Genomic DNA, 24,347 nt, shown 5'->3' with positions numbered 1-24,347 from the left:
ACTCTGCAACAAAATACGAACTAACGATTGCATGACGCTGCAACTATGCAATATGTTTAAATGTTTTGTATCTATTCTTGCCCTCTTTAGATCAATATGTTTGTGTTACATGGCTTTGGAATGCTTGCTTGTGAATGCTTGTTTGTGTCTGTTGCTTGAAGGGACTGGTTGCCTAGTTCTTTTCATTTTTATTTTTGTTATCTATTTATGGATTATTGTATTTTTTTATGATTATAGTCACGCCGATGTATACAGTGGTGTTTCTTCAGTATAATTTTTTTCGCGACACTATATGATAAACCTTCGTGTATTTTCACCATACTGACTCTACACTTTCCTCTTTTTTACACTGTGAATACACTTTCTGACTTCATCTGTCTCTCTTCACTCTTTCCTTCTTCTTCTTCCTCTCACTTTCCCTTTTCTTCGCTTCTTTCTTCCTCTTTTTCTTCTTTCTTTTCATTCTTCCTCTTCCTCTCGCTTTCCATCTTCGCTTCCTTTTCCTCCTGTTTCTTCTTCCTCTTCTTGTCATCTCTCTCTTCACTCTCTCTCTCTCTCTCTCCCCCCTCTCTCTCTCTCTCTCTCTTCCTTCTATATCTTTCTTCTTCATCTTCTTTTCTCATCTATCCACTCTCCCCTCTTTCTCTTTTCTTCTCTTCTTTTCGTTTCTTTTCTTCGCTTTCCTCCTCCTTCTTCCCAACCCCACCCACCCCCACCCCACAAAAGCCTTTACGCACTGCGACTCCAGACCCAGACTCTTCCCCCTCCCCTCCCCTAGACCTCTACCCCCCCTTTCCTACAACAGACCAGCCCCTCCCTCCACTACCCCCCTATGACTCCCCACCCCCTTCGCAGGCAAACAGTCAAGTGTCACGCGCTTTGCAACAGGCCCCCCCTCCCGCCCTCCCCCTTCCCCTTCCCTCCCCCTTTCTTCGGTGGCACCTGGTTGAGCCCATTGAGAGGGGAGGGGGTGGTAAGGGGAGGGGGAGGAGGGGAAGGCAGGCGATAGGGGGCAGGGGGAGGAGGGAGGGAGGGAGGGGGCGATAAGGGGCAGGGGGATGGGGAGGAGAGGGGGAAGGAAGGCGATAAGGGACAGTGGGAGGGGGAGGGAGGCAATAAGGGACAGGTGGAGGGGGAGGAGAGGGGGAAGGGAGGCGATAAGGGACAGGGGGAGGAGGATGGGAGGAGGAGGCGATAAGGGACAGGTGGAGGAGGAGGGGGAAGGGAAGGGAGGCGATAAGGGGCAGGGGAGGGGAGGAGGGGGAGGGGAAGCGACAAGGTCCAGGGAGCAGTCAAAGAAGAGTAAGACGCAAAGGGGAAGGGGCAGGGAGCGATAAAGGAGAGCAGAGAGGAATCCAAGAAGGAGTACTGGAAATTGAAGAGGAAGCAGAAACCCGGCAAGGGGAAGGGGAAGGGGAGACGGCAAGGGAAGGGGAGGGGGAGACAGCAAGGGAAGGGGAGGGGAGACGGCAAGGGGAAGGGAAGGGAGAGACGGCAAGGGGAAGGAGAGGAGGAGACGGCAAGGGGAAGGGGAGGAGGAGACGGCGAGAGGAAGGGGAGGGAGGCGACGAGACGAGGGGAGGACGATAAAGGGGAGAAGGAAGGGGAGTGTCTGGAGAGGGACACAGCCGCGCTTTCTGCTTCCTGCTCCCGCTTTTGGGATCAGCAGAAAGCGGAGTGGAGTCTCCTTTGGGGCTAATATATAGTCATATATAAATAAATAATCAATATAGCAACAGTATTATTGCAACTGTAATAGCAACACCCGTAGCAATAATAACCGTTGCAGAGATAATATCAATAGAACTACTCATAGTAATGGTAGAATAATGATTGATAATAATAATGATAATAGTAGAATGATAATAGAATAAGAATAATGAATAAAAATGGTAATAATGATAATAGCAATACCACCACCGACGCTATGAACGAAAACGAACCACGATAAAAAATAATAATAATAAAATCGAGAAAAAACATAAAATAAACAAAAAAATCTTAATAAAAAGCAACCAAAACATAGGAAGAGGACACGGACGCAGACAGAGTCACGTCGAAGAAAAAAAAGGAAACAGGTAATGAAGCTAAGCCACGCCCACTCCGGCCACGTCACGCGCTATCCTCACTGTGACCTTCGCTGACGACAGGATATTGAAGTGACCCTCGGGAGCTGCGTGAAGCGGGGAGGGGTGTGGGGAGGAGGGGAGGAGGGGAACAGGGGTGAGGAGGGAGGGGGAGCTGCGTGAAGGGAGGTGTGGGGAGGAGGGAGGGGGAGTTGAACAGGGGTGAGGGGAGGAGGGGAGGGGGAGCTGCGTGAAGCGGGGAGGGGTGTGGGGTGGAGGGGAGGAAGAGGGGAACAGGGAGGGGGTGAGGGGGAGGAGGGGGTGAGGACAGGAGTGAGGGGAAGAGGGGAGGGGGTGAGGACAGGGTGAGAAGAGGAGGGGAAGAGGGTGAGGACAGGAGTGAGGTGAGAGGGTGAGGGGAGGAGGGGTGAGGGTAAGGAATGGAGGGAAGGAAAGAGAGGAGGAAAAGAGGGTGAGGAGGAGGAGAGGGAGGGAAGGAATGAGGGGAAGACTGTGAGGGAATGAAGGAAGAGGGAGAGGAGGGAGGGAACGAGGGCGAAAGGGTGAGGAGGGATTAGAGGAAGGAAGGAATGAGGGGAGAAGGGGAGAGGTTGAGAGGAAATCAGGGAAGAAGGAAAGGAATACCTGGAAGAGGAAAGGGAGTTGAGGGGATGCAGAGAAGAGAGACAAAGAAGGAAAAAGAAGAAAAGAAGAAGAGAAGAAACACGAACAGAGAAAAAGAGACGAAAAGAGTCGAGGGGATGCAGACAAGAGAGAGAAAGAAAGGAGACAAAAGAGAAGAAGGGAAGGAACATGAACAGAGAAAAAGAGATAAAAAGAATAGAAGAAATGCAGAGAAGAGAGAGAGAGAGAGAGAGAGAAAAGACAGAAGAGAAGAAAAATGAAGAAGAGACAGAATAGAAGAAGAAAAAAAAGAAGAGAAGAGAAAAAAAAACACAAAAAGCATCGAAGAGAAGAACCCGCACAACACACGAAAGGGGAACGTGCCTTCTGCCACGAGAGAAACGGAGAGAAAGGATATTGCCATTACGACACCTGGTCCTGCTCGGCGCTTCCCGCCGGAGGCCGCTTCCCGTCACTCATAATGGGACTGAAGGGATGAGGAAGGGGGTCGTTGGGCCTCGTCTGTCAGTCTGTCAGCCCGCTTGAGGTTCTCGTTGTTCTGTTTGGCTCGATTCGGGCTGTCGTTCTGAGGCTGTTTTTTGGAGGGGTTTTTGTTTTTGTTTTGTTTCTCTGTCTTTTTGTGATTGTTTATATTTGTTTGTTTGTGCGTGTGTATCTATCCTCTCTGTCTGTGTTTCTTTCTTTCTTTCTCTCTCTCTCGCTCTCTCTCTCTCTCTCTCTCTCTCTCTCTCTCTCTCTCTCTCTCTCTCTCTCTCTCTTTCGCTCTCTCGCTCTATCTCCTTCTCTCTCCCTCCCTTTATGTAGGATAGGGTTTTTCTGTGTCCAAACGTATTTCTATCAAATCTAAATGTATTCCGCCAAAAAATAAAATGCAGACTCGAATTCCAAGGACATTACAGGCAGGACTTATCACAAAGAGAAAGAAAAAAATCTTAACAGTCATCAACTTTACACGTTACTTCTTGGAAAAACACAAAATGTTCTTGGAGCAAACAAGAAACGTTTTGGTAAGAAATGTGTGTGAGAGAAAGAGAGAGAGAGGAGAGGAGAGGAGAGGAGAGAAAAGAAGAAAAGAGGAGAGAGAGAGAGAGAGAGAGAGAGAGAGAGAGAGAGAAAGAGAGAGAGAGGAGAGGAGAGGAGAGGAGAGAAAAGAAGAAAAGAGGAGAGAGAGAGAGAGAGAGAGGAAAAAAATAAACTTAAAATGAAATATACATAGATAGATACATAGATAAATACGTATAGTCTCACTCAAAAGCAAGCAAACATATCAAAACATTAGACAAACCTCAAAACCCAGTAACTAAAGCTGAAGACATAAATACTTACAATAGAGAATGATAGTTACCGAATGACAAGCACAATACCACGATGGTCAATTGTCCCATTGAAGTTTATAAAAGGATAATACATAGCGTTATTCTGCCTGTTATTACATGATCACTATCACTATGTTCATTATTAGTGTTGATGATAATGTCATGTTTTTGTTGTCATCATAATTTCACTGTCGAAATCATGACCTTTTCCAATCACGTTTTCATTATCGCTATTACGAATATTACTATCAGTATCACTCTTATGGTCATTATTACTATCACCATCCTTATCACTATCACTATGAACTTTATCAGTGGTTTTGTGAGGGAGAGAGGAGAGAGAGAGAGGGGGGGCGAGAGAGAGAGGGGGGGCGAGAGAGAGAGGGGCGAGAGAGCGAGAGAGGGGGGCGAGAGAGAGAGAGGGGGGCGAGAGAGAGAGAGAGAGGGGGCGAGAGAGAGAGGGGGGGCGAGAGAGCGAGAGAGGGGGAGCGAGAGAGGAGAGAGGGGGACGAGCGAGCAAGCGAGCGAGAGAGAGAGAGAGAGAGAGAGAGAGAGAGAGAGAGAGAGAGAGAGAGAGAGAGAGAGAGAGAGAGAGAGAGAGAGTGAGGGAGGGGGACGAGAGAGAGAGACAGACAGACAGACACAATACAAACCAAGAGACAGAAAGAGACACAGAGAAAGTCAAACGAAAAACAAAGCACGAGACAAGAGTGAGAAAGTCGGCAAATTGGGGATAGCCACAAAGGGAGCGAGGATCTTTGTCCCGGGAGGAGAGGACAAGGCAGGGGAGGCGGGATCCTTCAGGAAATGCCTTCACAGTGCATGACGTGCGTGGGAGGTTCCGATTCCCTGGTGATCGCGGCTTAAATCTCGGACGCGCTATCTATCTGTCTGTCTATCTATGTGTCTTTCTTTCCTACTTTTTCTTTCTCTCGCTCTCCCTGTCTCTCTCTCTCTCTATTTCGCCCCCTCTCTCTCTATCTCTCATATGTTTGTATGTATGTATATGTGTGTGTGTGTGTGTGTGCAAATGACACACGCACACACAAGCAAGTGTGGTTATCAGCTGCCATTATCTCCAAGCCCTTCTCCGTATCTCCATCGCCAGTCCGTCCATCCCCCTTCTGTCCCCAGCCTTCCCATGACTCTCCAGACGCGCAGTGATGTCATCTCACGGCGACCGCTAGCCCCGTGACTCCTCTTTTAACTTAGAAAGTAATCCCCCTTTTACTGCTTGAGAATGCGGTCATCTCGCGCACAATAGCTTTCACTATGTCTCTTCCCCACGACAGGGCAGGAGGTGTTCTGCGGCAGGTAAGACCCCTCGGCTGCTTGCCGTTAGGTCCGCAGATCGGGGACGAATCTGCACTTGCTTCTGACGGGAAAAAAATAACAATAATAATAAGGTTAGGTTTCGTCAGCCGTCGCGGCCAAGGGAGGCGCATTTGGCCTGTTTTACTTTTGCCTTCGAGACCTACTTTGCAAATGAGTGTTTAAGGAGTCACTTTCTTTTCCCTCGCTACAGAATGGTTCACAGCAAGGATGGCATAGAAAGGCAAGTGTAACTGGAAATGTAATAACCAGTGTCTGATACTCGAGGGTAGGAAAATGGGTTCTAATGCATGTTAACTTCTCATTAAAGACATGGAAGTCACGAGGCATGTGATTTTCGGTGCACAAGGGCCACTTCAAGAGGACCGCTTGGCAATCCGGAAGTGTAGTCCATTTTTCAGTCAGCATCGCCCATAACAAATCAATATAATCGGTTGGGAAATTCGAACAGACCCCACCGCGCGCAGCCATCTTGCATCTGCTAATTCTATTCCCACCAGAATAAACGCGATGATGTTTCACCAGCTGACGGGGCCCCCTGCCCACCCACCCCTCCCCGACGCATACCCATCCAATTTCCATAAGTACCTGCCATTTCGGACGTAAAAACAACCCGTAGCATCCCCAACGTGTACAAAAAAAAAAGAAGGAAAAAAAACCCAACCTCTGGCCCAACACAACGCCTGTACACGCTCTCTGGCCGCGAGCCAATAAAATCCAAAGTAACAGAAACAAGACGCTAATCAGTGAAAAGTATCAGTCATCACACACTAGTCGAAAGCATCAGGCGATCGCAGAAAGTTACCCTTTACGAACCACGCGCTTGACTCTTCTACGAACTTGGAAGGGATCTAAGCTGTTCTGATGGAGGCAGTTGAGGCCACGAACGTTTTCGAGTCCTAGCGAGGGAAATGCCACGAAAGACGTCAGTACGATACACCTACCACGAGCCTAAACATAATCCTGACGCAAGGAAGATGAGTAACCAGAGACTATCAACCTTGCAGTTTTCTTTCAGTATTTTTGTGTTAGTTTATGGAAGGTAATATCGACGAGAGCGCGATTAGAACGGCGCAGCTCGCCAATGTTGCTTCGGTCGTCAGTCCACGTGTTCTCAATACTTCAAACAACCTTCGGTGGAGATCGCTCGCAAGCCCCGCCCACAGCGTGACGTCACAGCTTGGCCCTGCATGGCACGGCATAAGCGTGTTCTGCAACGTGCCGAGCGCAATTGTTATCATATACGTAGTTTATATCACAAAATAAGGTTTGAAGTAGGTGTATATGTCATCAGTACATACAAGCGAATATACATACATATATAAATACATACATACGTATAAGTATGAGTGTGTGTGTTTGTGAGTACGTGCGTACGTGTGTGCATTTGTTTGTTTGTGTGTGTGTATGTGTGTGTGTCTTCGAGAGTTTGGGTGTGACCAGCACATGGACAGATACGTCGCAGGGAAAAAAAACATCAAACATGACACCAGGAAGGAGAAATCTATTAAGGATAGAGAGATAAGTAAAATTATAGATTATGTAACATCATCTCTGGTTCTGCAGTGGTAGTGGGGTCTATCATTGCCCTGTGACAATCACTGGCCAGTGTCTGTAACCTGATGAAGACACCTGTGGTGCCCACACGACGACTGAGGGCAGAGAGAGACAGAGAGAGAGAGAGAGAGAGAGAGAGAGAGAGAGAGAGAGAGAGAGAGAGAGAGAGAGAGAGAGAGAGAGAGAGAGAGAGAGAGAGAGAGAGAAGGGAGAAAAGAGAGGGGGTAAAAAAAGAAGCGAGAGAGAGAAAGAAGGGAGCAGGGGAGAAGACAGACGTAGAGAAAGAAAGAAAGAAAAAGAAAAAGTGCAAAATACATTACTAAACAACAATATGAATAAAGAAGTAGAAAGTGATGAATTAAAGGGCAAAAAAACACCAAGAAAAGAGAGAAGGAAAGGGAAACTGAAAGAATGACACACGATTCACTTGTCAAAACGGACCTTGGAAATCTCTGTAGGTTAAGGAAAGTGATAACCTGGAAACCTACAGTCGTGGGAGTTTTCCTTTAAGAAAATAATGATGAATGTATAAATAAATGAATAAAAAATATAATACATATATAAATAAATGAATAAAAAATTACAATAGATATATAAATAAATAAATATAAACGACATATAAATAAACATAATAGACATATAAATAAATATAATAGATATATAAATAAATAAATGTAATAGATATATAAATAAACAAATAAAATACACAAAAAATTTCAAAAGTTAAGAAAAATAAACAAACGAATGAAACAAAATCTAAGAATAACAACAATAAAACAGATAAACGAATAAATAAAATAAAACACAAAACAAAACAAAAATTGAACAAAAATCCTGCCCATTCAACGCCGTCGACTGCTAGGCCTACAGACGCCCCAGACCAGCATAGGCCTGCTTAATAAGATATACCAGCACCGCACAGCAACAAGCCGGTGGCGCTGCTGTATTGCTACCAACATAGGCTCCTCATGGCTCTGTGGCTGTTGTTATGCGGATGCCATTTGCCGCTTCTTCCCTGGTCATGTGGTTGAGCACCTGCAGCCATGTGGATAGTTGTGTGTGTGTGGGGGGGGGGGGGTGGAGGAGTGAAGAGGGTATGTCTGGGAAGAGGGTGGAGGGCGTGTTGTATGTTTGTGGGTCTTTGAGTGAGTGTGTGTGTGTGTGTGTGTGTGTGTGTGTGTGTGTGTGTGTGTGTGTGTGTGTGTGTGTGTGTGTGTGTGTGTGTGTGTGTGTGTGTGTGTGTGTGTGTGTGTATCTATGTAAGTCTATACGTATATATGTATGTATGTATGTGTCTGTCTGTATGGATCTATGTATGTGTGTGTGTATTTATGTACGTATGTCTGTCTGCATGTGTATCAATGTATAGGTGTGCATATTTATGCGTGTATGTTCGTAAGTATGTATGTACTATGTATATCTTTGTATATACCAGCGTGTACGTGTGCATGTCTGCCTACGTGCATTCCTCTGCCACACGCACCAGACACCTGCTAGAAGAGAGAGAAAAAAAAATAAAAAAAACTTTGGTTCCCCACTCGGGGCCTAAGGCAAGTCGGCCCCTCTATTTCCTGATATAGGTTAGGGAAAGTACGCGAGGGAGAAACCTTCCCTTACGGTGTCTGAGTCACAACTGAAGCAACAACCACAACCCTCGAGTCAGTTTTGCTCCAGAGAGGGTTTGTGGAAGAAGGTATCATCATAGGGATCTTTAGGAGGAAGAAATGTTGAAGGCTTTTGGGTGTCTTTATTCGGCGTAGACAAATTGGTAGTTTGAAGGTTTGAAGGTTTAGAGGTTGTTGGGTTATTCATTTTTTCCGAGTATGTGTGTTTTTGTAAACTCTGGTGAAGATGTGATGCAACAGCAGTGAAAGTTACGGCCGACTAGACTCATCTTTTGCCGTTGCTTCATGTTGCTATTTATTCTTCTGTCCTATGGCCATCCTCTCTCTCTCTCTCTTTCTATCTCTTTCTCTCTCTCTCTCTCCTCTCGTTCTCTCTTTTGTCCCACTTCATATATCCTGAATCATCACCGTGTCCGTTTCTTCACTCTCTCTTTCCCTTTTTCTTGACCTCGTTTTCGCTCTCTAACCATCCCCCCCTCCCACCCCCTCCTCCTCCTCCTAGTCCATCTCTGTTTTTGTTTTGGTGGAATATCTCTCCCTCCATTCTTTGTCCTGCTCCCTCTCTCTCTCTCTCTCTCTCTCTCTCCCCCGCCTCTCTCTCTCCTTCTACCATCTCTCTCCCTCCCTCTCTTTCTCCCCCTCTCTCTCCCTCACTCCTCCTTCCTCCCCCTTCTCCTCCACCCCTCCTTCCCTCCCTCTCCTCCTCCATCTACTCTCCCCTACCCTTCTCCTTCCCCTTCTCCCTCCTCCTCCCCCCTTTCTCCTATTCCTTCCCTTCCTTATTTTTCTCTATTTCCCCATCCACCTCTTCCTCCTTCGGTGCCTCCCTTCGCCTCGGCAGTGACACACGCAGATAAATATCGTTATGGGCGGAGCTTCGTCCCGTATCTCTCATGGGCAACTCGCTACCATAATAACAAAGCCTGGATATGTAAATATTTATCAAAGTTATAAGCGGATTATTTCTTCTTTCTTTTATTGTAAAGAAAATAAAGAAGAGGGAGGAAAGTGAAACCACACGTGGGAGATATAACAAAAGAAGGGAGAATTAAGAATTTGGAGTAAAAAATGTCTCATAGATACAAGATAGTGACTGTTGTTTGTCTCTTACGGTGAGTATAGTGTGGATAAGGTGAGACAAAGGTTATTTACGTGGTTGTTGTTGACTGTGGGCGCCATGTTTGCACTGCTAAAATTTGACCTTTTTATTTTTATTTATCAATTTTATTTATTTTTATTTATTCATTTTATTTTATTTATTTATTTTATTTATTTATTTTTTATATTATTTTATTTATTTATTTTTTATATTTTATTTATTTATTTTTTATATTATTTTATTTATTATTATTATTACTTTTTTTTTGGGGGGGGGGTACGTTTAAATTTGATTTCCTGGTTATGAGATTATTTTATTGTCTGGTTATTTGTTTAATATGTATTTATCTACTTCCTTTGTCTTTTATTTCTTCTCGTTATTCATGATCCTGATGATAATGATAGTGATTGAGATCATGATGATAATAATAATAATGAAATAACAATAATGATGACAGTAATGATGATGATGAGGAGGATAATAATGAAAATAATAATACGAATAACAATAATAATAATATGGATGATAATAATGATGATAACAATAATCATAACAACAACAATACTACTACTGCTAATGATAATGATACTAACAACAACAATAAGAATAATAAGAAAAATATTAATGCCTAGAACAAAACAAGAACGGTAAAGTTAATATAATAATATGGATAATAATGATGATAATGATAATGATAATAATAATCATAATAATAATGGTAATAATAATAATAATAATAATAATAACAATGATAATAATGATGATGATGATGATGATAATAATAATAATAATAATAATAATAATAATAATAATAATAATAATAATAATAATAATAATAATAATAATAATAATAATAACAATAATAATTACAATAATAATAACAATGATAAAACAATAACAATAATAATAACAATGATGAAACAATAACAACAGTAATAACAATACTCAGGACAAAAGTAAATAAATGAATAAGGTTTTGTCCTTCCAGCGGACCTTCCCGGATCCATGACGAAACCAACTGAATATTTTTTGTTGTTTTTCCTTTTTTTTCGGCAGTCCACAGCTCCCGGCAAGTCATTAAAAGATGAATGGGTAGACAGGATGCATTCTCTACTGATTGTTGATTCGGAGTCTTTGTGTGTTTTGAAACAAAGGAAGGAAAGAGAGAGAAGAGGGAGAAAAAATAAACATCTTGTATCTTTGGTGGTCTCGAAGCCATTTGTGTAATCGTTGGGACAAGTTCTCGTATTGTCCTTCTTTGTATCATTATTTCCCATCAAATAATATATTCAATACATCTAAAGTCATTTGGGATCAGACCTCTGCCCGAATGGAAACCCAAAAGATAATTGGAAACGGAGGTCAATCGATTCAATTTATTAACAAACTCACAACGGCTGTATCGCGGGACCTTCTTCCGCATTATGACAAGACCGACCGCATAACGCGTTGTAACTACACTCTCTGGCTCTAACCTCGTGTAAGAAGGCGACCTGAGACATAATCTTGTCTGCAGCAGGACGCCACGTAAGTCTTCAGATTGCAGGCATTGTCGTATGTTGCTGCCCGGTAATGGTCACTGCAGGTTGAAGTCGTGAAGAGGTCGTTTCGAACCGCTGTCCGTCGTGTGCGGCAGTCGGTGAACTGGTGACTTTTTTCCGAAAGTATGAAGTGACCCATATATTTCTCGGTTGAAAGGAATTGATATTTGTTTTGTCTAGATACGTGATTCGAAATGATTCATGTATTAGCATTAGTGCATGAAGAGAAAAATAAATAATGCGATGGTTTCTAACAGTCCAGATGCCATGAAACAGAGAGAATGGACAGGGGGAAAAACAACACGGATACTTTTTCTTAAGACTTTCGAACAGACAGAAAGGTCAGCTTGAAGTCTGAGAGATTCAAGTCTAGCTGAGTTCGGGAGTCGTCCTCAGTCCTCATCGTGTATCAAAATATTCTTCGTGTGTGAAAGAACAGAAATGCGAGGCCGTCAGATCGAAGGTCAATACTGTAAGTCGAACATCGAGCTCGTAAAAATGAAAGTACGATTGCATCAGTAATTTAGTTTATACGTACGTGTTAACTCCAGATCGACGCCTTCGTAGAAATAACCGCCAAAGTTCGATTTTGTTTTCGTAATTAAAGTGATCTTGAATTAGAATAAATGACGATTTCCTCAGATAATTTCAGAACGAAGAAATAATTATATATATGATATGCTATGGAGTACACCTGATGCAGTTTAGCGGGTCATAGTTATACACAGTGCTGCCATCTGAGATAAGAAATCCGCGGAAATGGCATAATAAAAACACATGGAGGAAAAATATTATATTTCCAAGGATTATAATGCTTCTATATACATTTACGTCCACCAAGAAGTTATTTACAGATACTGATATTGGCGTTAGAGGTTTGTTAAAGGTGACGCCACACTTGTACTTCCTTCCGTCATTCTATTGCCACCAGATCACAACAAACAACTGAAAATGCTACTGTGCTATTTCGTTATACAGTTTGAGCGACCTTCTCCCAGCGTTGGGGAGTTGTTAGTGCAATCACGATGATATTAAAGGACTAAAAGAAAGGTGAAATAACGAATAACGGAAGCATTGAACGGTCACCTGGCACCATAGCGCCAACCTTAGCGCGTGACCAGGACTCCCGGATGTAAACAAAATTCAAACACTTGTGAGGGTGCGGGCGTGTGACGTCACCCTAACGTACAGTTGTAGGTATGGGTAGAGAAGGTTCAGGGGAGGAGTCTGCCGTCCGTGTGTTGATCCCGCCTCCTTGCTACTGCAGAGACGATTAGATTCAAAGTCGAGACACCCCGCGTGACTCTACATGCTGTGGCCATAGTTCAGTCCGCACGCTCTCTCCTCTTTTCCTTCTCTCCTATGCGCCTGATTTTATGTCTCTCTTTGTCTGTTTGCCTCTATCTCTCTGTCTCTCTCTGTCTCTGTCTCTCTCTCTCTCTCTCTCTCTCTCTCTCTCTCTCTCTCTCTCTCTCTCTCTCTCTCTCTCTCTCTCTCTGTGCCTAAGCAGGGAGTGTGTTTCTCTCTCTCTCTCTCTCTCTCTCTCTCTCTCTCTCTCTCTCTCTCTCTCTCTCTCTCTCTCTCTGTCTCTCTCTCTTTCTCTCTCTCTGTCCCTCTATCCCGTTATCAGGTGTGTACCAAGTACCATGCAGTTTGTACGCAGGTTCTGGCCAGGGGGAGGGGGGGCGGAGATCGATGCCACGCAGCTTGACACGGTGCCGTTCCCACAGCTTCCTGGGTCCGACCCAATCCTCCCATCCGCACTCTTACGCATGAAGTACTCGCCTCCACTTGTGTATGAAAGCAAACACCCGCTCCTGCGAAGATAATTACATCATAGGAACATAACAAGCACAACCAAATGCTAACTACGTGCTTGACCTCGTAAGCACCAGGGCGGGTGACCTTGACCCTAAGTAACCCCACCCCTCCCACCTCCCCCCACCCCCGGCTGCGCTACGGCAGATGGTCAACGGGGGTGAAGGCTGGGGAAGTGTCGGCAGGGGTTGGCTGCATGGAACCTTTGTTGCAGAGGAACCCCGGGCATACCGCAGCAACTCTGCCTCCGACGGCGCCTCCGGGCATGGAGTTATTCTGCAGAAGCTCATGTCTCTTGTCTCTAGCCCGCCTTCGTTGCCTTCGCCAGGCGCGAAACAAAAGGAGGAAGGGCGGGAAGCTTGCTGGGAGTGTGTGTGGAAAGCGTTTTTTTTTAAAGTTGAGTGGAAAGTGTGCTAAAGCTGAGCACAGTCGCGAGGCCAGGTTAGGACACACGAGATCGAATGAAAGTGCGAAAGGGAGCGGTGGCAATGTATGAAAATGACCTCGGTGGCTCGACGCCTTCGGAGGAGACACGGCATTCTTCACAAGGGTCATGTGTCGTTACGATCCACCTGAGACCTGCACGTCTGTATTGCACTCTTGCCCTAACGTCTGCAATAAAGATGCACCGCCAAGAACACGTCCTCGGCCCTACTTTTCTGTCTGTAAAGCTTCTGAAATATAGGAACCCCAAACTAGACAAGTGAGGGTCTTGTATTACAGTTAGATCCTGCCAATCATGATGCCACTCTAGTATTCATCAATACACTGGCTTAAAGCATTTTTTTTTTCAATTATTAGCGGACTTATAAAGAAAGGTCACGTCTTTGATCGCATTAGCAATATATAAAATAATACGTTTCCTCAGCACATATGTTCTGGGAATACCTGAGATCAAGGTAATTCCTCTGCGTGAAAACAAGTGATTTGTGACCAGAACTTTTGTTGTCGCAATCTCGTTTTCCATTTTCGTAATAAATGAATAAAAAAACACCCTTTATCTATTAAAAGTCCTAGCAGCTTGCTTGGATCGAAGATAAGGCCTCTTTAACAAAGGCAAACCTTTCTAACCCCGTATGGCAACACTGCACACAATCTCGGATACCCAAAAAAAATCAGTCCAACAGCTAATATTTTTTGAGTCATTAGTTCTGAATAAAAGTCCAAAGACAAGTTGTACTGTGTTAGAAAGGTGTTGAAACAGCGTCTTTGCCGTTTCTTCAGCGAGGTGATAGTGTGGAGGCATTGGGGAGGGGGTGGGGGAGGGGCTAGGGGAGGGATGGCTCCTTCGCACCACTTTCCATAACATCAATCTCCTCTTGTAAATCTTCTGTGTTTGGTCATTTGATTCGTTTTCAGATCGTTATAGCATTGTCATTTATCTATCATCTTATCATTCCATTCCCTCTTTAATGCATTCTCTTGTCTATTTCGTTTCATCTCTCTTTTCTGTGGCCTTCATTCCTTTGTTCTTTTCTCTCAAGACGTGTCCCTTTTAATTCATCTTTAAATCAAATGTAACCTTAAATCTACCCTCTTGGCGTTTATCCCTAAGTTACTACCCGCATCATCATTTTCAACACTGCAAAATAAATATAGGTACATTTAAGAACACTTACTGTCATGCACTATGAACTTTAGCTTTAGTTATTAAAGTCGTTGCGATTTCCAGAGCCACAAATACCATTGTTTGCTTGTTATAGGCATATGGTTGAAAGCAATTCCACTTTGAACGCCATTTAACGTTCTAACTTACACAGTACCTATTTATATGCGAGGTTGACCACTCTGGCTGTGTTGGGATCCTGAGACATGGCTTCCCAAAAAGTCACGTGATTACTGAATGTTTGTGGTTTTTCCTTTTTTTCTCTTTCTGGTTTAGTTTCTAGTTGAAATTTTCTAATTCTTCTTTTCTGAAGATTCCTCGTACTTATAACCTTGTGTTCTGTGACACCAATGATGAAATTGTTAGCTCTGTTCACCTGTACGTGTCACAGCAGCCCCGACCTATATCCGGCTGCGGAGCCTGATTAACGTGATGGCAGAATTATTCTCTCTCTCTCTCTCTCTCTCTCTCTCTCTCTCTCTCTCTCTCTCTCTCTCTCTCTCTCTCTCTCTCTCTCTCTCTCTCTCTCTCTCTCTCTCTCTCTCTCTCCCTCCCCCTTCCCATTGTACGATCTTTAACCCCCTTCCTTTCTGCCTCCCTTTCTGTTCATGACTATTTTTTTTGTCATGTCATAACCAGTGAAAGGGATACTGAAAAGCGGTATTTTGAGCTTGGCAAAGAGTCTGCCCGATAATCTGTCCAACTCCGGACGCTCAATGACAATAATATTCCCCTGACATTTGATGCTTGCCTTGGAAAAAACCGCCAAGCACTCCACCGACACTCTTTAGACAGAAGAGAACCAATCCTTAGTCGTTAGCATCACAGTATTGTCTTGGAGTAACCACGACCCACTATCGGCCTTTCACAATCATGAACAGTTACATCACTTGTCAGGAGGGAGCTGCGGTGACGTGTGAACATCCTCTCCACCCAACCTCGTACAGAGACGCCGTCGTGCTGTCCTGCTGCTTATGCTCATACGTGCAGGCCACCGAGTAACCTCATGCCGTCCTCGTCACGGATTCCCCAAACCCCATTGCCCAACCCCCAAGGCACCCACGCCAGCCTCAGCCCAAGACAAGGCTTGCCTCCCCGCTTGCCAGCCCTGTCCGAGCCCGGCCGCCAGACGCAATCTCTCATGATCTCCTAAATGTTTTTTCCGATGACTTGTGGGTCTTGAATGAGAGCGAGAGGCAGACAAAAACGGCGGTAGATATGTGTTTCCAGCCTTGGGTTTCGAATCGTGCGTGGGAGCGACGTCTCTGTGGTTACCCTAGTTGCACAGCGGGTTTGGGGACATGAGGTGAAAAGGGAGGAGGGGAGAAGTCCATATGGTCGATAATCTTAACGTTGCCTTCAGCCGGACGCTCGCAGGCGCTCGTAACTGCCACCTTCGTCTTGCTTCCCTGCACCTTCACTATCCTTATCTCAGCCCCTCGCCACCATAACACCCACCATCACGGCATGAACCACGGCAGGCTTTGATCATGAATCATGAACTTAGCCACCGCACCACAGGCGAGACCTCCGAGGCAAAAGATAAGCGGCCGCAACACTTTCTGCGCCGCGACCGCCATCACCACAGCGATGCTCGGTTGAACACGCTCAAGACCTTGCAGACAAAAGTCATTCTACCTCACCCTAGATGTTCGAACACCTTATCTGAAGAGAGCGTCAGCATCACCCTGACCCTCTTCGACCGCAGCCTCCCTGGGTTCTCTCACCCTTGACACATTTTGACTCGAGGTTTGTCACACATCACTCCAGAAGACTTGAAGGCATATCACAGCACTCGCTAGCGTTGCACTCCTACGAATTGCACACCAACAAAAAGACTTTTTGTTCTATGAAATGGATGATAGAGGGGAGGGTGTACTCTGGTTTAACCTTAACCGTCGTATTTAGGTCATTAACCCCAAAAGTTGCCTTGAGGGGTAAATCAACAATATTTTGAAAATTTAGATCGTTTTTTGTCAGTCGCAGAATTACCTGGTCTTCCCTTGATACTCTTCTCATCAGATCCATACTTTTCTCGAGTTACAATCCGTTTTCACATTCACGCTTACAGCTCACAAAATCACCCAAGTCCATTACTTGAGTAAAGCCAACAGGAGGAAACTAAGGAAAATACGGAATAACAGATCTTCGCCATGACTCAGAGTGGTGCGGAAAATATATATTCTTGTTACTGACTGATAATTTAATATCAGCCTATCAGACTCGCTTGTTGGAAAAACCGTTCAGCAGATCCGTTCTTGGGAAAATGGTTTTGTCAGAGATTTTGTTAGTTGTTCTACACATGATTCACATAAGCTCCGCCCACCCGTGACGCCATTTTGACGTCACTACGGCGGTGCCAACATGAACGATGTCGTTGTAGTACGTATTTATTACAACGAACGCCTTTTTCCCCATCTTCACAGCCGACGGGATATCCAAAGTGGAAAAGAACGTTGTGGGAAATACCAACTCGAAAAATGATCGATCAGACGAGAATCTACGAGTAGAGAAGGGCGAGGAGGCGTGACGTCACGGATGCGGTTGGCAGGCGTGAGGCAGTCAATGGCAGCGGCTGGGAAGGCTGGCGGACCGATGGCTGGCGGGGGACTCCTATAATACCCGTGTCCGGGGCAGCATGGCTCACAAAATAGGACTGAACGACACGCAGTACGAGCCAGACATTCGCGGTGAAGTGGACTTTGGTTTTTTCGACAGTGATGACGAGTTAGAAAGGACGAAAGGCAGTGAAATGGTCAGTGGCTCCGCTCGCTTGAGCTCGGTTCGCGGGGCTTCCTCACCTGGCGCGAGGTCGGGGCTGGACTCCCGTTACCGCTGTGTGGAGGACACTTCTTCTCCTGCTGCTGGGCCGTCGGAAGGTCAGCAGGGAGCGCAGGAGGTGGCGAGGGACGAGGATAAAAGGTGGAGTGGCAGTGCGAGCCCCAGCGCAGGGCAGGCAGGTAGTGCGAGTTCCCCCGAGGCAGCCAAGGCGAGCGCAGCAGCAGCCATGGAACGAGTAGACCCCAGCCCCTACAGCTCTGACGAGTGGGAGGAGAGTGACGTGAGTGACACGGACGGGGATCACAGTGACAGCAGTGATGATGACGATCCCAAGTCTCAGGTGGACAGGTTGATCGAGCGCGGCACCCTCATGTACATGGACGGCGAGAACTCCAACCTGTCCTCGGAGACGGACAGCAGTGACAGTGACAGCAGCTACGACGACTGTGACAGTGATAGTGAGAGTGACATCACCGATGTGTCCCCCTTGATCTCTGCCACGGCGAGTCCCCTGGGCCTGTCCCCCGTCCTGCCCCGCCGCGCCCTGGGCACGTCCCCCCTGGCACTGCACGACAACAGGGACCTGGCCCTCGAGTGCCGCGAGGAGGACAGCCCCGGGCATGACCAGGGCTACGACTCCCAGCCGCACTGCAACGGCTACAGCAACAGTGACGACTCCACGGACATGACCCTGTTGCTGAAGGCAGTGGTGGAGCTGGAGAGGAAGCAGCAGAGGAACCGCCGCTCCAACGGCCACCACCAGTACCACAACCACCAGTACCACAATCAGCAGTACCACCTCAATCAGCCCTCGTCGCCCATCACCATCCACCCCATTGACGCCAGTCCCCACCACAGTCACCTTCGCAGCTCACACCACAGGAGGAAGAACATGTCCTTCTCCAATGACGAAGTGCGGAGAATCGACCGTGAGAACCAGATCCTCCTGCACAAAATCATGTCGGCACACAACCGCAGCAGACAGCATAACTCTTCCAACCAGAACAGCCGGTCCGTCCACAGACCTGCGAACTCTACCGTGACAAGGAGGAGAGAAGACGAGAAGATTCGCAGGGAAAACATGGTGAGTTTGCTGCCATTGCTGTTCATGTTGTTTTGATATCACTATCATTATTAACAGTAGTACATGTAAAAGTCTAAGTTGAAGTAGTACCAATGCTATAAGTTCTTTGGGTGTTTTAATGGATGTCTTTGCAAGATTATTAGTATGAAGAGAAGTTCAAAGGGAGGGATTTTAAAGGCCATTTATTGTACAGTATATTTTGTCAAAGAAATTCTGAATGAGAGAGAGAGATGTGGTCATTATTGAGCTTCAAGAGGTGGCATTATCAGACTGAGTGGGAGAGAGTGGAGTAAATTAAAAATGAAGTTATTTTTGAAGTTGAAAGTAGTCTTTGCTTGAAAATATTCCCATCTAGAATGGAATATATGTATAGTTACGAGAAATATATATATGTATTGCGAGAATCTTTATGTGAAGTTTCTCTAAAAATCAGGTTGATGTTGAAATATGGACTTGTAGCTTAGTTCCTCAAATGTTATTTGCTTTGTTCTGTTCAAGCAAAATCTGTTTTATTATGTCATACGGCTCTTGGATATCTGTATTTAGTAAACTTGTCTCCATTAATTTATGATTTTTTGTGGATTTATGAGGAAACAAGAGTTAGTTTGTTAACATTGTCAGAGTTCTTATTTGCACGTTTCTCAAGTTACAATTTATGATTCAGGGCAGTTAGAAATACATATTGTGCAATTGTGTGATTACAAGAAGTGAATTTAGTGTGTATGTATGTCAGAAAGACTGGTTTTACTGCTGTTCTCAGAGCTTCTCATGTTTTGTTATTGTGCAGACAACCAATTTCATCTCTGAAGCAACCCTCTTTGTTGGTGCATAATAGGAAATCATAGAAGCTTTTGTTTTAGTGTAGAAAGAGTGGTTTTCAAGGAAATTGATGGGAATTTTTGAGGCATTTTGAAAAAGATGGAAAAACTCTAGGGGATTTCACAGCAAAGCTAGGCAGTCAGGTTGAGGATCTATTACTGATTTTTTTCTTTTTTTTTTATCTCAAAACAAAACAAATGAAAATATGTTGAGTTGTTTTCTTATATATAGACTTTGATATAGAAGAATATGATAGTTTGATATTGATGCAGATTTACAGATTTTCTTTGTCTTGAAGTAGCATTAAGTCATTTTTATTATGTTTGTTTTTATTATGTTTCTGTAGTAGTTCTCAAAGGCAGGGTACACAAATTTGTATGTTTGTAATTTGTGTGTATAGATCATCTAAATGGATGGGCTACATCCAATACAGATAACATAAAACAAAGTCATTTAGTGCTCTGAAGTTTATGTACATTTCAGTTTTTTAAAATATAGTTTTATTGTGTTGTTATGGTGATTTAGGAAGTAGGTTAACACGCTTACAAAGATAATTGTGTAAAAACACAAGCTTCCAATATAACTGTGAAACTCTTGGATTTTATCTTTTTAATTTGGAATGATTGTGAATAACTAGGTTTGTGTGTGTTTGTTTGTTTATATATTTAGATGGTCAGGTTTAGTGTCTGAAAATATACAGTTACTTTCACGCTCTCTCATAATTCATATGTTTTATTGGTGTATTTTTGACATAAGTACTCACAGCATGAGTTTATATTGAATAATATTTTGCCATGTGTTTTAGGAATGTCAGGTGCTAATTTAAGAACACCAAAGCTAAGCTATCCTAACTGGGCATCCTGTGATAAGAAATGAACCCTGGGAGCCCATATCATAGGAGTACCGTATCAAAATTCCATTTCTAGTCCATTTATGAACTAGTCACATGAATTTGTTAGTATTAGAGGGGGCGGGGGGAATGTAGCCTATGATTATCAAGTCCCTCAAGCTGTGTGATTTCATGCTTAATTTATGCAATTTTTCTCTTTGTAGATCTTGCTGCGAAAAATCCAGGAGGCCAAGCCTTCTCGGGATGTTACTGCATCTCGGCCACCCCGTCATAGGACAACGCATGGCCTCCGTCCACCCTCAAGCCTTCCCACCACTCCAGGATCCTGCGGAGCCTCGGCTCGCACAGCTCCAGGCCATGTGAACACACCAACTCCACGGAAAGAGACGGCTCTCTGAATTAGCCATCAAGTAATAACTTCAGGTAATTCATGGCATATGAAGCTTGTAACACTGCTGATTACAGTTTTCTTGTACTCAAGTTGCCAATAATAGTTGACAGGGAGGTTCTTCCATTAAGAGAACAATGACGTTCCTTTATGGAGTTAAATGTGCTGTCTATATTCCAATATGTCACATGAAGGTGTCCAGTTTGTAATGTTAATTTCTTTTGCTATCATGAAAATGGCCCAGTTTTATTTCCTTGCACTAAGGATCATTTAGGTGTACATTCTTGTAATAAAGTTTCAGCATTAAAACAAAGTTCATACTTGTGCAACTGTTGACCCCATTGTCCAGGTCACCACACATTATACTTATACAAATATGCATTGAAATGTACAGTTGCTTGGTGTTACGTAGAGGTTGCTCTCACTTTAGTGAGTGAATAAATGATTGGTAGAGCAAATAACATATACGGATTCATAATGGTATCAGTGTGGCAAGTACTGTGAAGGTTCTTTTGGTACAAGATCATTTTCTTCTCTTTCTCAGTGTCTTTTGCTCTTTCACTTTTATTTATTATATACTTTTCCCTATGCAGAAATTCAATCGAATCTGTTGTAGATAAACTTTTCATCTTTCGATGCATCCAAACTTGTAAGCATTTGAGTGCATTTAGTTATATGCAAAGTTTGTTTTAAGGTGTGAAATCTGAAATTTCTGTTTAGGGTTATTAGGTTTCATGATAAGAATGAACTTTGTATTAAATGTGTGACAGGAAGCTCAAATAGGTGGTCAGCCCATATTGTGATTATTTGGAGTGAAATGGAGTTTACAGCTGGAAACGTAAACACATTAGATAATATGGGGTTACTATCACTACCTCTCTAGCAAAAATATCAATGCTTTAATTCATAATCTAAAGACATAAATTTCCCACAAAGTGAATGCATGTTAAAGACCTCGTAAGGGTAATTGAAAACTTGATAGTTTACTGCAGCTATTATTACATTCCATTTTTTGGTGCATCAGAGTTCCCCAGTGTACTGTAGCTATGGTCCTGTATCTGAATCATCAAGACATATTTGGTAGTCATTTTGATCAACGAAGAAAGACCATTGGATGTAGTATGTGGTGTAACGGTGTGAATTGTACGTATGCAGCAGTCAAGGTTGATGGCTTCTGTTATGTGAGAACATTAACATTGATGTGTTCCAAATGTGTTGTTGTTGTTGTATATAGCATTTTAAGGGATGAGTTGAAGATGATTATACTTATGAAGTAGATGTGAGCATAAAGAGAGATTCCAGCCTGGCAGTTTGGCAGCTTGCAGCAGTGACTGCCTTTTCTTACAAGTATCAAAACATCATCTTCATGAAAAGTGTAAAGAAAAGCATTGTTATCAGTGCTTGCTAGTTGAGAATAGGAGATAAACCATTTTTACAAAGAAATGTAGGGCTCCAGCTTGAGAATGGATTGCCAAAAAGGATGCACATTCATGCTCACATTTATTTCATTTGAATTATCCTCTGCTCAACTCAACGTGTGGTAATTCTTGTGTTCAGTTACTATGGACTTCTCATGTATCTCGCTGCAGTTCATGCCTCAGTCTCAGATCTCCTAGGATTGGTGAAGTGTGAACAGGGTTAGTTAGATATTCAACAATTTTGAGTCCATGGCATTAAAGCAGGAGACAGGAACAGTAATGCATGTGGAGGTGTGATAACGGAAGTTTCATTTCTATTAATATTATGCTTAGCACTTTAAGGGAAATGTCTTTAGTAATGGACTTGGTACGCCAAGGGAGAGAGGTAGCTAAGTGAGAATATTCTTTTGATAGTTTATTCTTACAATATTAGCTACCAACTCTAAAGCAAGTAATTGTCTTTATAGGCAATTGATCTATTACTGATGCACATCAATATCAATATTTATCTGGCTTGAATATTACCTTTCAACAGGTAATCTCATAATCTGAACTGTTTATTTTGCAAAAGAGTAACCTTCATATAAGGTAACAAAGGTATTTATTTATAACCTCTGAAACTTTTTTTTTCTTTGAGAGCGAGAAAGAAACCTACGAGTTGAAAATAATTGGTCATGGTAGGTTTTGGCACAAACTTGAAACAGCACCACCCCTCCAGGTTGAGCTTATAGGCACAAAGAAGAAGCAGAAAACCAGTAATGTTGTGTAATATGGCATCAATACTTAATGTCAGTAGTAAATGCCACTGCAGTATCAACTAGTGACGGGTATTTGATTATTTTCTTTTATTTTGTGTGGCCGCCATTGTAATGAGAGGATAAGAAACTGTATTGTGTGTCACTAACAGTCTTTAATCATACAAGGAGGATGAAATCAACAATTTATCATGTGAATAAATAGATATAATAATATATACTGCCTTATGAATGTGACAGGGATGAGGCTTCACTGTTAACCTCAGCTGGTCCTTCCATAAGGTAAGTTTTACCCAACAAGGGTAGAACACCTGCTTCAATACCACCCTGGGTGCATAATGCCTCATCTCGTCTCATAAATTTCATCCTTATTAATCTAGTCAGATGATCTTATTCAGTGAGTTTTAACATCTTCAGTTTAAAAATTCTTGAACAGCACTTCAAGTACACAAACACATAAGTTAGTACATTGATTTTATATATTTATATGTGTTTATTATATATATATATATATATATATATATATATATATATATATATATATATATATATATATATATATATATATATATATATATATATATATATATATATGATGTATAAAGATACACATATAAAGAAAATTGCCTTGAAGAAATGAAAGGTGTTCATAATTTGAATTTTTCTCTACATTTTGGTAAAAGATGAAAAAAAGAATGAAGTGCCGGAAGAATTTAGATCTGAACATGTCTGTTATGCTTCCAAGTGTCAATAAAGTTATGTATTGATCTCTTTATTGTGTGCAGCAGCTCATAAATTTCTGAAAAAGAAAAGAAATGAAAAGAGAGAAAAAAAAATATAAGAAACAAACAAAAAAAGTAAAGTTTGCAGTTTGTGCAGACTTTTCGTGAAAAAGAAGCTTACGTGTTATTGTGAAGGTGATGTGCCATATCGAAAATAGGAAATGGCACTGAAGTGTATAGGGACCATTTTGAAAACGGTTGATCAGTTTTGTATATTCCACTAGCATCGCATTGTTATCAGGCTTTGTAAGATAAATGCATTTTTAAATTTGAATTCATTTTTTTATTTTATATATTGGTTATTTTGTTTAACATTCATTTTTATAGCAGGTTTCATATAAAAATGCAAATGACTTAAAGAGCAATAAAAGTATCCCAGATAAAATTACTTGGTGCAAGAACAAGTAATTTCCTCATAGGTTGTAAAAATTATACTTTAAATTGTTTATTTAAGGTCAACAGAAAGCCATTTCATTTCTGATTTATGTAAATATATGTAACTTGGGTATAACCTACATATTTATCTGTTTAAATTTTTCTAAATGTAAAATAACTATGGATTTTCAAGAAATTTATTTTTATTACTTTTTTTTTTTCTCTTCATCCTGCCTTTCTTCATATTAAATGCTGCCCCTCGGATAATTGTTGTACAAGGCAGAAACCAGAAGACCATCCTGGATGTTGTGAGCTGCTTATTGTTGAGTTGTGATTTGTGTAAAGGAGATGTTGTGTGGAATATGAAATGACCATTTTAAAACTGGAGACAATTTTCACGGCCGTTAAGATTACTTGTAAATATTTTTTATACTTGTCTTTCATTGTCTGTGAAAACTTTTGAACAATAAAAACTACTGTTGAAAATTAA

The 24,347-nt window shown here is 42.8% G+C and overlaps 1 protein-coding gene across 1 annotated transcript; it reads left to right on the top strand.

Annotated features, from left to right (window-relative positions):
* The first annotated feature begins 17,155 nt into the window (after positions 1–17,155).
* LOC113812944 (cilia- and flagella-associated protein 97) lies at positions 17,156–24,343 on the top strand. Its single transcript, XM_027364881.2, has 2 exons — positions 17,156–18,470; positions 20,343–24,343. Exons 1-2 carry the CDS (start codon positions 17,244–17,246, stop codon positions 20,535–20,537), a joined length of 1,422 nt encoding a protein of 473 aa, XP_027220682.1. The 5' UTR covers positions 17,156–17,243; the 3' UTR covers positions 20,538–24,343.
* The last annotated feature ends 4 nt before the right edge of the window (positions 24,344–24,347 follow it).

Source organism: Penaeus vannamei, chromosome 2 (genome assembly GCF_042767895.1).
Source record: "Penaeus vannamei isolate JL-2024 chromosome 2, ASM4276789v1, whole genome shotgun sequence".
Lineage (NCBI taxonomy): Eukaryota > Metazoa > Arthropoda > Malacostraca > Decapoda > Penaeidae > Penaeus > Penaeus vannamei.
The sequence above is the reverse complement of the archived record's forward strand: the minus strand, read 5'-3'. Positions and strand labels throughout refer to the sequence as shown.

Coding starts and splice junctions, on each gene's coding strand:
- LOC113812944 (XM_027364881.2), top strand. CDS start 17,244: ATGGCTCACAAAATAGGACTGAACGACACGCAGTACGAGCCAGACATT. Junction 18,471..20,342: donor AGATTCGCAGGGAAAACATG/GTGAGTTTGCTG, acceptor TTCTCTTTGTAG/ATCTTGCTGCGAAAAATCCA.